This window comes from Balaenoptera musculus, chromosome 7, assembly GCF_009873245.2.
Source record: "Balaenoptera musculus isolate JJ_BM4_2016_0621 chromosome 7, mBalMus1.pri.v3, whole genome shotgun sequence".
NCBI lineage: Eukaryota > Metazoa > Chordata > Mammalia > Artiodactyla > Balaenopteridae > Balaenoptera > Balaenoptera musculus.
In genome coordinates, this window is record NC_045791.1 from 24539779 (window position 1) to 24553714 (window position 13936).

The 13936-nt window shown below is 36.6% G+C and overlaps 1 protein-coding gene across 1 annotated transcript in view; it reads right to left on the reverse strand.

The window, feature by feature from the left end:
- Window positions 1–13936, reverse strand: part of LRP1B (LDL receptor related protein 1B) — a 1897582-nt gene that overhangs the window by 274735 nt on the left and 1608911 nt on the right. Inside the window, exons 45-47 of the mRNA XM_036857483.1 lie at window positions 13423–13548; window positions 8878–9006; window positions 6583–6702 (exon numbers count right to left, since the gene is read on the reverse strand). Of these exons, the coding sequence (XP_036713378.1) occupies window positions 6583–6702; window positions 8878–9006; window positions 13423–13548 (375 nt within the window). The remainder of the gene's footprint in view (window positions 1–6582; window positions 6703–8877; window positions 9007–13422; window positions 13549–13936) is intronic.

Sequence of the window (13936 nt, forward strand, 5' to 3'; positions counted from 1 at the left end):
AACATCATTTGAAACAGATAATGCCATTATAAGTAGAGATAAATACACTGTTCCAAACAGGAAAAAAATAGATATTTTTCTTTTATGCCTAAATAAAGCAAAATCTCTTCCATATTCTTTTCTATTACATTTCACATTCAATATTTTTCAGTGGAAACAATAAATGGAATATATAACATAGAAGATTATCATGACAAGCATATACATTTTTTTTCTGACTTTGCTGTCTATCAGCAGTCTCCTTTTAAGAGGTTGTGTTCCAAAAGATTCCTTATAATCCCGTTATTTAGAAGACAGAATTCATTTCTCTGTGAAACAATATTCTAGATAGTGGTAATATTCCTAAACAAGTCTACAAAGATTTATCTCTAAGCTACTTGATGTGCATTATCTAATACTTGCAGTTAGAGTTTGGGATACCAGAAATCTTAATTCTGAAGCAATGGGGGCAATCACAACCCATTCCACCATCTCCATCTCCCTCCAAACTTCCATAGAGGATCTTCTGTGTACATGGCAGGGAGTCCATCTGGGTGGGTATTGGTGGCAGATAAAGTGAAGAGGCAAATTATGACTCCATGAACATGGAGATGGCATGTCAGACTGTTAAGAGGACTGGAGGTTCAGGGATTTCACAGTAATGGAGTTTCAAAAATGGTGTTGGGGGCTCAGGTGGAAGTAAGTGTAAAGAATGGCTTATAAGAAGAGTGGAGGGGCTTCCCTGGTGGCGCAGTGGTTGAGACTCTGCCTGCCAATGCAGGGGACACGGGTTCGAGCCCTGGTCTGGGAAGATCCCACATGCCGCGGAGCGACTGGGCCCGTGAGCCACAACTACTGAGCCTGCGCGTCTGGAGCCTGTGCTCTGCAACAAGAGAGGCTGGGATAGTGAGAGGCCCGCGCACCGCGATGAAGAGTGGCCCCCACTCGCCGCAACTGGAGAAAGCCCTCGCACAGAAACGAAGACCCAACACACCCAAAAATAAATAAATAAAATAAATTTATAAAAAAAAAAAAAAAGAAGAGTGGAAATGTGGAGCAAGTAGAAAACGGTCTTGGATGGAATTCTAGGAATAAAAAAAGAAACAGAGGAACTCTAACCAGACGAAAAGAAACCGTAACTTTAAAGTTGAGAAGAGTGGTTAGGAAATAGTATTTAAGAGAAAGGCAAGGGGAAAAATGAGGTAGGGGGTCAGGAGAACAAAAATAAGGCTACTGAATCTTGGTGAGGAGGGCAAGGGCAGCCTATTAGAGTGGGTGAGTTGTGCAAATAGGAACCGATTGTCCCTGTACTCCTAATCCTATCTCTATAGATTCCATGACTTGATACAGAGTTTGGGAACCACTAGAGGGTTAAATAGGGTGATAAGTGGCAATGGAATTGGACATATTAAGTGGTTGCACAATTCCATAAGCAGCAGGAGCAAGGTGGATGTGGGGATTAATGTCTCCAGCATTTGTAGACAAGGAAAGAGAGTCCTGGAACAGGAGAAACCCATGGGAACAGTGACAATGTCACTTCATAAGTAAGCAAATGCTTCTTCTGCCAAAACCTCTACCTCTGTAGTCCCTCAACCATGTTCCTTTCTCATGTTGTTTTGGTCAGTCAAGTATTGAAATGTGTTTCACCCTTAGGGTGGGTCTTGAGGGAGAAAGTTGATGGGATCTCTAATTTGCCAAGTGAATATGAAAGCTTTCTGACAACTTTTCTTCAGGCTAAAAGTCCTGGAAAAAAGAGAACAGAAAATAACGTAGTCCAAATAAAGGTAACCTGAGTGGGAAATACTAGACTCTTCCCTCCAGATAGTACAAAGGAAAAAGTACACCTACAAAATGTGAGTGGAAATATACCACAGCCACACCAGGAATAGAAACGAGATACGACAAAGGAAGATCTGACAGGGATGGTAGCTCAAAAGTAGCAGCAAGAGAGAAAGTAAAACCATTCTTTCCCTCATATACTTTCTTAATTTTCCTATTTAATCCACCTTATTTTCTCCATATCAGTTAAAATATTTAATCAGGCAGGAAAGATATAAAATCGATTAGTCTTTCCCTAGTTCTTAGGATGTTCCTTGTAAATAACCTAACTCAACGTTTTCTTTTCCAACTCTCCTACCCAGCCTGTAGCAAAGGGAAGGTGACAAGGAAAAAATACATGAAATGTGCTGTCATATCTCTTCTGTTTACTTTCAAACCACATCTTTTATTGAATTCACTGCTTAGGCTCTAAGGATATGTGAACCCGGAAGGAATGATGATTTCCTCTGCAGGCACGCTTATCCTTTTCCTTTAGCTTGTTGTTTGTGGAATCTTCAAAGTTTTGCTACGAATTTGGGAAAAAAAGAAAGAAAAACTCACCAGTTTCCTCTCCTCTAGGTCACCTCAGAAGTACTTAGCTCTCCAGTACACCTAAAGGTGTTCAGATGGCCCAAGGAAGTTCATGTGCTTCTTAAAGGGAGTATATTCATCTCAACAGGGAGCGAAGGAGGGATATTATGCACTCTCTACAAATCTATTCACTCAAACTCTGACACAACCAGAAGAGGAATACAGAATGACAAACTTTCTGAACAACTCCTTAGATCCTCACCAGCTAGCTTGATGTCTAAAGCTCTCAGTCATGAAAGGAATTGCTACAAAGGGGCAGTAATAAAAGATTGATGAGTATTTGGGGTTTTGCTTTGCTTCCAAAGGATAAGAAACCAAAAATAACTCCTTGCAATATCCATTTCCACTCCATAAATAGATTCTTGGACTTGTGGCATTAAAAAAGAGTAATGTTAATTACTATTAACATCTAAATTAAACAAACAAAACTGTAATAGTACCTCAAATAATTTACGGATGATTCCACCATAGCCTCTCTCCACAGCCTATCAAAATCTCTCTGTATTTATTGACATTTTTAGTGTACTGTTTAAATTGTGTTATATTTTACTTTATTTACATTCAACAATAACACGTGGTTTGTGTGTGTGTGCATATATACATACAACAAAGCACTGCATCCCTATGTTGCACTGACTATAGAAACAAAGAAGGAGTGACTGGAAGAAAAGGCTTGGAGAAATCATTCATTTTTCATTCTTCCTGAGCCTGTTCATGTTCCTTTTCCTTCATTATCTTTTAAGTGCTGTAAGTGTCCATGTGTTTGACGGACGCACATCTGAATTAATGCTTTATAAGAAACTGGCTTATGGAAAAAGGACCCACGTAAGTCTTTCCTCTATAGCATGAAATGTGCCCTACAAGGATACCATGTGAACAACCTTAATATGAGAGAAAAATCAAATCTAAAAGATGCAAGTGTAATAAGTAACCTTTCACCTAAAAAGCTACCCATTGGTTTATCCTAAGGAAGCTAGTCCGTTTACTCAAATGTACTAATTTTTAGTATGTAATATAGCGTGTGCTTGAGCATTTGCAGTTTCAAATGTACTGCATTAGATAGGAAGAAATTCAAGGCATAAGATTTTGTTGTTGTTTCATAAGATATCCAATTGTCATGATCTCTTTACTATTATCACAAAAGAAAAGTTTTGACAGAAACTTGATTCTCACAGTAGTTCTGTCCCCAACTATATGGCTGAGATGGTTATAACACAGAAATCGAGAGTTTAGATTAAAAAAAGGGGAAATAACATTTTGAGTTATTTTATTGTTATTCAGCAGCTGATACTGATATCAGTAGGCAGAATGAAACCTATCTACACTTTTGGAAGACTGACGGCTTCAACCAGCCACATAAGAGTTTAATAAACACATACCATGTACTAGGTACTATATTTCATAAACCCAAACACTAATTTATTTACTGCTTTTCAAAAACACCATTTTCCAAGAAAACCCACAGTAACTGATTACATTTCCGTAGCTCTTTTTATGAATTTTGTTTTAAAATCCACTTTCTGTATTTATTATTCAGTTTCTTCACATTCTAGCTTGATATTTTTATTTTTATCCTAGCTTAAAGTTTTCATTATATTCTCCTTTCCTGCTTACAAATAACTAATAGAACATACCCATTTTCTGGTCTACTTCTAGTTTCCTTTCCTCCCTTCTTCCAAATGCTTATCCATTTCCCTCTACTTACTCCCGTATCTTACTACATTTTATCATTTTTAATATTTTATAAATAATATGAAACAATAGTTGACTTAATTTTCAAATGTACTTGGCTCTTCCTAAACTACAGTGTCAACTTAGATAGTAAGCTACTCAAGCCAAGGTCATATATAGTCTAAGACAGCAGAGTAACTTCTCAGTCCTTTATCAGCTACAAAATAATTTGTACACATTCTGCCCTCTTCCTCAACTTTTTATAGCCTTCTCGTTACAACTGTACTTCACACATCTTTTCTTTACCATTAACCTTTTTAAAGAATAATCTGTATTCACTGTCTTACTCTTTCACCATTCATATTCTGTTTCAATCCAATGTGATCTGGCTTTTCCTTGCCATTGCACTGAACTGACTCTCCTGAAGGCAAGCAAGAGATTATCTTCTATTTGCCAATTACAGTGGACACTCCAGTCTATGCATGCCCTCTTGCCTTCTCTGTAACGCGAACTTTTCCTCCTTTCTTGAAAAAATAATTTCTTGTGAAGCTCTTTTTATTAGTCCTGTGGTGTACTTTTCCCTTTTATATTAGTATCTTTCATTTTGAACAGGTCATTCTGATGCACTCCCTTAAAACAACTATTACACCATACATCCTTTGAGCTCTCTCTCTCTTTAAGAAGTCCAAAATCAATACTTCTGGTCTAAACCTACTACCTGAGCTCCAGATCTATATTTACCTATATACCTTTCAAACAGTTCCATCTGAATGTCTACAGGTGCTCCAACCTCAGAATGTGGACTATTCTTATTATCTTATCTCCATCTCACACAAACAAAAGGCACACAAAAATAAATTTAAAAATTAATGAAAACAAATAATATTTTAAAAGCATACAAAACACACACACACACACACACACACACACACACACGTATCTCCTCTATTCCCATGCTTCCTCCATGTTTATTACCACAAAAGACTTGTTATGCTACCTTTTAAAATGCTGTTATATCTGTCTCTCTCCTCTTTATTCTTAGCTTTGGCTGCTGTAATAGGCTACTGTTTTGTCCTTCTGATCTCGGTATTAGAGTTTTCATTCTAAAAATCATAGGGTTTTTTTTCCCCTTTTTTTAAACTTTCTGTTGACTGCAAGATAAAGGTCATGTTCTTTAACATGGCACCAAAAAATAATCTTCATTTCCTGGTTCTTTCTTCTAACTTGCCTCATTTTTTTCACCACTCCCCAATATGCAATCTGGCTCTAACCATATCAAATTACTTGCAGTTTTCATTATTGGTCCTTCTACTTGAAATTCTCTTCTATTTTGATCATTCTACCTTATTTATACTTTAAGACTCAGCTTAAATTTAATCTAGTCTATGAAACCTTTCAGGATACTTCCAAGCCCAAAAAAACAAAATAAAACTGTGTTCTTAATAGTGCAATCATAGCACCTTATATTCATCTTCACCTGTTTAAATGACTATCTTTCACTTAGAGTTTGAACTACTTGAGGGCACACATAGAACTTACAAATATTTTGTCTCAGTCTTTAATGAATTTTCCAATAAAGTATTTCAATGGATGGAAAGATTTTTAAAGGTAAATTGGTTTGGAAAGATCTGTTGGGTCCAGGTTTTAGGAGACCTTAAATGTCAGACTAAAAACTTGTCACTTATTCTGCAAACATTGGGATGCTTTATCTGGGAAGTGATAAAAAAGTAAATGTTTACATAGCATTTACTATATGTCAAGTTCTATTCTAATACTGATATACTTTTTTAACTATTGTCTTTTTTTCTTACAGTTTGGGAAACTGAGCCACGGGTTGGTTAAGTACCTTATCCAAAGTCATGCAGTTAGTGGTGGGGCTGGGGTTCTATCCCAGGTAGTCTGGTTGCTGATGTGTCACAGTAGTTACTATGGTAAAATGTTAAATTGTTTTAGCATGACTAAAGATTCAGATCTACTGGAAAGAGTAAAAACAGGGAGGACCAATAAAAGGGCTACTTTGTTAATCCAGGCTCAAAGTAGATTGAAGGGGAATATATCTCAAAGAATTGGAAGATTTGTTGATGATTGGACATGTGGGTGATAAAACATGGTGGAAGGAGGAACCAAGGATAGTACCAAGGTTTCCTGTCCAATAAGTAGGAAAATGATGAGAGCATGGGTAGGAGAGAGAATTAAGGAATGAAGGGGAACATTTTGGAGCAGTAGATTCAGTATTATACATTCTGGTAGAAATGTCCCATAAATAGGGTGGTTGAACTGAAAAGGTGAGAAAGAATTTTGAAGTGAGCAAAGAAAGAGATAGAAACAGAAAATATAGTCATACTTTTCAGTTGACTCTAGTAACTCTCCTCCAACAGCATTTACCAAAGTATGGTCCATAGATGCTAATTGTTGTTATGTATCAAAAGGGGGAAACCATAGTGCTCTCAGGAACACACTTTGGAAGAGTTTAGGAAACACTTGGCATGATAATATTCCGAGGCTGATACAATATGTGTTTACCTTTACAGTCTAATTCATCAGAGTTGTCTCCACAGTCGTTTCCACCATCACATAACTTGCTGTGAGGAACACAACGACGATTGTAGCAGGGCTTGAAACCTCTTCGACAGCTTCTGTTTTCTTACACAGAAAAGTAAAAACACATACTTGGAGGGCTTATAGAACTATTTTTACAAAAAGAAGATCACAGATGAGATCTCATTCACAATAACCGGATTGTGGATCTATATAACAAGTGCTGTGTGGCATCCAAGTTCTGGGTTAGAATATCTGTGCATTATCAAGTAGTTCATGCAGTAAAAAACCTTTCTGACTGTTTTAACCTCGGTGATTCATACTCGGGGACCTTGTCAAACTATACTCACAGTATTGTTTCTGGCATTTCTGTAAGCTAGCGTAGAAATAAACATGTATCACATACTCAAGTCTGAAGAAATGAATCTCTACCTCCAACGTAATAAAGACACACCAACACCTATCCCCTCTCTCCTTCGTACCCCACAAGGATTTTAAAACAAGGAAAAAAGTGTCGAAACATGTATCCCTGAATCAGAGAATCCAAGAGTCACCTACTTATCCATAAATTTCTCTTAGAAATCATCTTAAAATGTCTATCCAAATTTTCTAAGCAGAATAATAATTGCCTCTGAATTCTATTTACCTTAATGAGAGTCTCCTGACATTTTCTGATTTGGGGCAGAAGGTACCACTCACAATAATAATAGCTGTCATTTACTGAAAAGTAATTTTGTGCCAGGCTCTATATTGAGCATATGTAAATGTACATTTGTTTATTTAATGCTCCCAACCATCACCCCATCTAGATTTGCTTGGTAGTGAGAAACTAAAACATAGAGAAGTCAGTACCCTCGTTCACGCTAGTCACACACTAGTACATCTGGGAACAAAGATTTAACCTCAAGTGCGATTCTAAACTCTGGAATCTATACCTGAGATTGTCAAACTATAGCCTGCAGGCCAAATGCAGCCTATCAGCCTGTTTTTATATGGCTCTGAAGCTAAGAATGATTTTTACAGTTTTAAAGGATTGTTAAAAAAATAGAATATGTGACAGGAGTATATATGGCCCACAAAACCTATAATACAAGTTGACCTTTTACAGAAAAAGTTTGCTAACCCCTTCTCACACAAATATTACCTGACTTCTAAGAAGATAAAAATAATGTGAAATATATTCTCAAGCCAATTAATAATAATGTGAATTTGTAAGTTGATTATTATTACATTTTTATATGCTTTAATATTTTCATGGTGTACAGGATACAGCTGGTGACTCAAGCAAACATGTCATTTGAGGTAAATTCCCTAAGAGTTCAGTTACATACAAATTATGGACAAATTACATTTGACTGTCATTTTAACCAAGGGTGTTTATTCTGCAATGTAAAAGAGCGACATAAATTTCCCAAAATCCATCCTCCTCTTGTTTTAACTTTCTCTAATATAAGAAAACAAAGGAGAAAAATGGAAGCCAAATATAGCAATTCCAGATATAGATTCCTAAATTCTGCAGAGCATATAATACCAGTACTATTGTATTACAGCACAAAAATAAATCAGACTAATTTAGAAATAATCTGGATCAATTCTATAATAACTATTAATGATTGCATAGACACAGACTTTCAGGAAAAATATTGTTGCAGTGAGGGCAAATAACAGTTGCTTACTAGGGTCCAAAAGCCAGTCTCTACTTCCAAGGGAGAAGGAAAGGTTGACTACCACTTGGTGTCACCTACAGAGGCACAGATGGTGGAATTCTATACTTAATGGGGACGATGGCTAAAGCAATCAGCCTTTGTACCTAAGGACACTAGCTCTGGGACAATCCTGGAGGCAAAAATAGAATGAATAAGACTTTGATATCAACACAACAACATGCTATTGACTGATGGTGGACTTTTGCTGCAGAGTAAACCTGCAATATCTACCCAATAACTGATATTTCTGACATATTTTTAGGAATGTAAGCCTAACACATTTTGCTAATGATGAATAATGAAGCAGCTCAAAAGATAGGCTCCTGCTGTATTTAAATTTATACTTCATGCATGGAAAACCATGAGGAAATTCTTCAATGAATATCATGTGTTTTGGGTAGGAAATATGGTGCCCCATTTGAATAAGAACAAAGCCAAATCATTTGCCTTAGATCTACATGCTAATGAGAGGCATTAAGGAAATCATACACATAAACCAAATGGAGACAATCACACCAAAAACTATAAAAAGAATTACATTCTGAAATGAGTAAATCATACATTGGAAACTCACCACAGTAGAGCAGTTTTTCATCTGATTTATCCTTACAATGAGGAATGCCGTCACAGGTGAGCTGGTAATCAATACATTCTCCATTTCCACACTCAAACTCTGAATAAATATTGCAGGAAGAATTTTTAGCTGAAAGGAAAAAAGCCAACGTTTTATACAATAACAAACATTTTTGATGTCATAACAATTGTTTCCCTTAATCTTAATTATAAAAATAAACTAAAATTTATCTAAATATAAAATTAATAAAGGACAGTGGTTTATGGCATTTCTTTACAAAAAAATTAAGAGGGACACTTTTTATTGTGTTGTCTTCAACCTTCCTTTGCAAATTTTTGGGAATTGCCTGACTTTATTTTTCTTTTATGCCTGTTTGTGTACTTTGTTAATTATTTGGTGACTGTACATGTGTGGAGAGAAGGAGGGGTTTAAATCTGGGGGACTATATTTATGAATCTTGCTTAACAGTGTATGTTAAAAATAAATTTTTAAAAAGAGCCAGTTAAATAAGCTCTGTACATACTGAGAGTGTTTTTGTATTTTCTTATTGAAATCTCATATATTCTTCAATACATTGAAATTTTCCAGTATATAGAGTTCTTATCTTTGAATGCTTGAATTTATTCATCTCAAATCTCACCTCCAACTGGTCTTCCTCCCCAACTACCTGCTGAAGAAATCTCTGTAGCAGTTTCTATCAATCAGAAGTACTGGAATTGCTGAAATTACTTTCATTAGCCTCTTGCTCTATCCATGGTGAGAAGTACCAGGGAGCAGACCCTCTCTTCCTGCTACCCATGATCAGTACCTACTCCTTGAAATGCATGGGAATCTGTAGGAAGTGCTGGTGGAGGACAATGATAAACTGGAAAGCATGTGCACCAGATGCTTATGGGCTCCAGTGGACCACTGCCATATTGTCCCACTTCTAAATGTCAGGATTTTTATAAGACATTAAAAGCCTGAGTTTTTATGTGGTTTGCCCAACTTGTGAGTACCGGGCAACAGCCATGAGGACAAAAAGCTTTTCTACAGTTAGGTTTCATCCCTGGAGTGCCAGTATGTTACCCTTGTCTTAGAAAGACCTCTCTTGGGGAAAACAGACTTATTTTTATTCTTAAATAATAGATTTACTAGCAAACTTTTGGGATGCAATGTTTTGGTTGTATTACGTGCTATTCGCTTGCATGTACTCATTCCATTGCTTGTTGAAAAATTGTACAGTGAAAGTCAGTCATATTAATTATGTTGGAGGTAATTAGAATTCATTTATTTCTACTAATGCAGGTAACACAGCTTAATTTTATCATTTACAATCAGTTTTTAGGATTTATTTCAGGAATAATCAATTAAACAGCCACAAATACTGTTTGAAGTTTCCAGTGTTTTATTTCTTTATTATCCTAGAATTTAACTCATTTTACTAGAATATCTATCTTATCTACCTATTAAAGATTTATAATTTAACTCTTTAAATGATAGCATCCCTCTCTAAAGGTAATTTTATTTTTCTTGGTGCAGTCTAAACTTCACTGGTCAGTAGCTAAGGTAGAATGCCATTTTAGAGGAAGCAACAAGGAATTAAGAATCTAAAAATATCATTAACTTTAAAGAATTATTGTCTTTAAGAAGAGTGCTGACATTACTGCACACAATCACCTTAGATCATGAACTGAACAAAATTCATCCATTTACTGAGAGTCCATTAGAATTCCTAACTTATTTTGTCTATTTTAAACATATCCTGTTTAATTTCTCATTTCCAGTGAAAGCTAATTGTTATGATGGCAAATATCGTATTTTGCTTTTATAATCATTGTGCCTTTAAGGAAAAAATGAAAATTATTCATGATAAATATGGTTTATCATGAAAAAACAAACATTGTATGGGCACAATTCTTGCTTAGGTATGTTCATTTGAAGAAATAGTACTGAGTATTTTCTGCCTCTTTCTAGAAACGAAAAATGTGGTTCAGCTATCCTCAATTCTCTTACAAGGTAATTGCTTCATCTAATTATATTTGCTATTCTTATTTCTGTTATGGGTTTTAATAAGGTTAGCAATGTTGTGTAAAATGGAATTGCCTAATCTTTTTGTCAAGAGTTATGACAACAAATGGTTTTTCCTTCCTTTGCCCTCAGGTAGGTGTTAGTAAATGGTCCTTCACACCTGTAATGCTGCCATTAACATTCATAAGCTGCTCTGGGTGAACTAATTCAGAGGTCGACACAGATATGCCAGAAACATCCTCATTTCCTAAAGATGGATTTGACAAGAAGAAGCCAAGAGTTACTTTTCAATCTCTCTGCTGGACCACAGGATTTCAATATGAATGCACAGTGGATACAAGATACTTCTGTAAAGATTTGTCAGCTCTGAGGAATCCAATATCACTCTACAGTTCTACGTGAATACAACTATGCTTGTTTCAAACTATAGTTTTCTGTCTGAGTCATTCCCTCTCATCAATAGTGAGAAGCAGGTGGCTTAGTAGGGACAAATGTATCTAATCTATTTTTCAGCAATGACAGGCATCCTCTGTATACAAATAAGCCTTGCTGTTCTGAGTAAAGGCATTGGTTTCCTACTGGCCTGTAGTGACCTGTGGAAGAAACATGAGTGATTCAAATGCATGGCTAAAACTCCAGGCTTACAGATAGCATCAGATCCAGACCATTACAGAGGAAACCACAAAGGCAAACTGAAAGAGAGAGCTTAAGCAATTGCGTGAGCAATTCAGGGAAGTGTTAGGTGATGAAGAAATGTGGGAATTTGTGGCCCGAATTATTGAAATATGCTATCTTCTGACCAATTACATCATTCCCTTGTTTTCTTTGGCATATTCTTTTTTTTTTTTTAATTATTAGCACCTTTAATTATTATTTATTTATTTATTTATTTATTGGCTGTGCTGGGTCTTCGTTTCTGTGCGAGGGCTTCCTCTAGTTACGGCAAGCGGGGGCCACTCTTCATCGCGGTGCACGGGCCTCTCACTATCGTGGCCTCTCTTGTTGCGGAGCACAGGCTCCAGACGCGCAGGCTCAGTATTTGTGGCTCACGGGCCTAATTGCTCCGCGGCATGTGGGATCCTCCCAGACCAGGGCTCGAACCCGTGTCCCCTGCATTAGTAGGCAGATTCTCAACCACTGCGCCACCAGGGAAGCCCGGCATATTCTTAAATAAAAGTCTTTTACTTCTTTTGCTAAGAGATGCCCTTTTGGGTTTGGTACCAATTTGCAAAGTGAGAAAATACGTATATGTTCTTGCATTATGTGCAGTAGTTTTCAAAGTAAAGAAAACGATGACAAAGTGCTCATATTAAAATAAAGAACAGGGACTTCCCTGGTGGCGCAGTGGTTGAGAGTCCGCCTGCCAATGCGGGGGACACGGGTTCGAGCCCTGGTCCCGGAGGATCCCACATGCCGCGGAGCGGCTGGGCCCGTGAGCCACAATTGCTGAGCCTGCGCGTCTGGAACCTGTGCTCCGCGACGGGGGAGGCCGCGATAGTGAGAGGCCCGTGCACTGCGATGAAGAGTGGCCCCCACTTGCCGCAACTGGAGAAAGCCCTCGCACAGAAACGAAGACCCAACACAGCCATAAATAAATAAATAAATAAATAAATTTAAAATAAAGAACAGGCAAAAGAGAACATCCTCTTGGTATATAAAGACCAAAAGAAGACTAAAGATGAAAAATACTTACAGCTTATGATACTTATTTTTATAATGTAGATATATCCAGCTTTATTGATTTTCTAAGATGAAATATATGAGATGAGGAGAAAAAAAAAATGTCAAAAATTGACACATCCTAAGAGTGAGTTCACCAATTTCCAATTTTCCAAGATGCTTTTCTCCCATCTTTCTTACTCATGAATAGTCTTAATATTAAAGAGAAATTAACCCTTTTTATGTTGCTGGCTAATTTTTCATGGCAGTATTGGAACACTTGAACCCTTATTTATAGTGGAAACAGTTTTGGAAACTTAGCTGTTAATAAGTATTTACTGTAATGGTACTAATTAAAGATTGTAATGCCTTTGGGAGATATAAACATCATGCGAGGCTGCAATGTTACATTTTTAATTAACAGTTTGGAAATGATTACAAATAAGCTGTGTGAGCCATTCTTTCTCATTTACATAGTCTGATGGACTGTGAATGGGTTTACTACAAAGCTACTAAGCTACTGCCTGTACACTGCTTTATTTCAGCTATAATTAATTTCGCTATTGACTGAATCCTCAAAGTCATAAACACGAGTTTTCAGATGATCATTGCTTGCAGGTATTTCTCTAGCTAATCCAACACCTTCCAGCCCAGAATCAGGGGGATATAACATTTTTCACTGTTTGGGTTATCATTACCTATCACATGGTGCTATAGGTAGCATGGTAAACTGAGTTCTTTTTAGAATGGAGAGATAAGACAACCAGGCCTCTAATACTGGAAGAGAGTACAACTTCATAAATATACTCAAACAATTTCAAGGTTCATGTGTGCCATTTTGAGCAGTTATATCACATTTCAATCCTCTTTACTTACTCACACATCTGTTGTCATTCAGCAATATTCGATCCCCCCTGCAGGAACAGTTCACTCTTCCGTTAGGAGTTAAAAGGCACAGGTCATGGCAACCTCCATTCAGTAACGCACATGGAGAAAGTTCACCTGCAATGAACAGGTTTTACTGGTGACATTTTATATTGAATTCCTAGTCTATGTTAATATAGATTAACAGTAAACTGTTAGACAGCCTCAATCTCTCAAAAATATCTCATGAACAAGGAAGATTTGGGATTTTGAAACAAATCTAAATATTCCAAAAGATAAGAACATTAAAAATATGTAACAAATCTCTACATTTTCTAACATATTTGTCATTAAACGCACTAGTACCTCTAGAAACCACATGCATACTGCAGACTGCAATTTTGTAGGTATTCCAGTGATTAAAAAAATTTTAAGGCCAGATGCAAAGCTTGTTTATCAACAAGTATTATTTTCTTGGAAATGATTTGAATGTTCAAAAATATGAAGAGTAAGTATGAAATAGAAA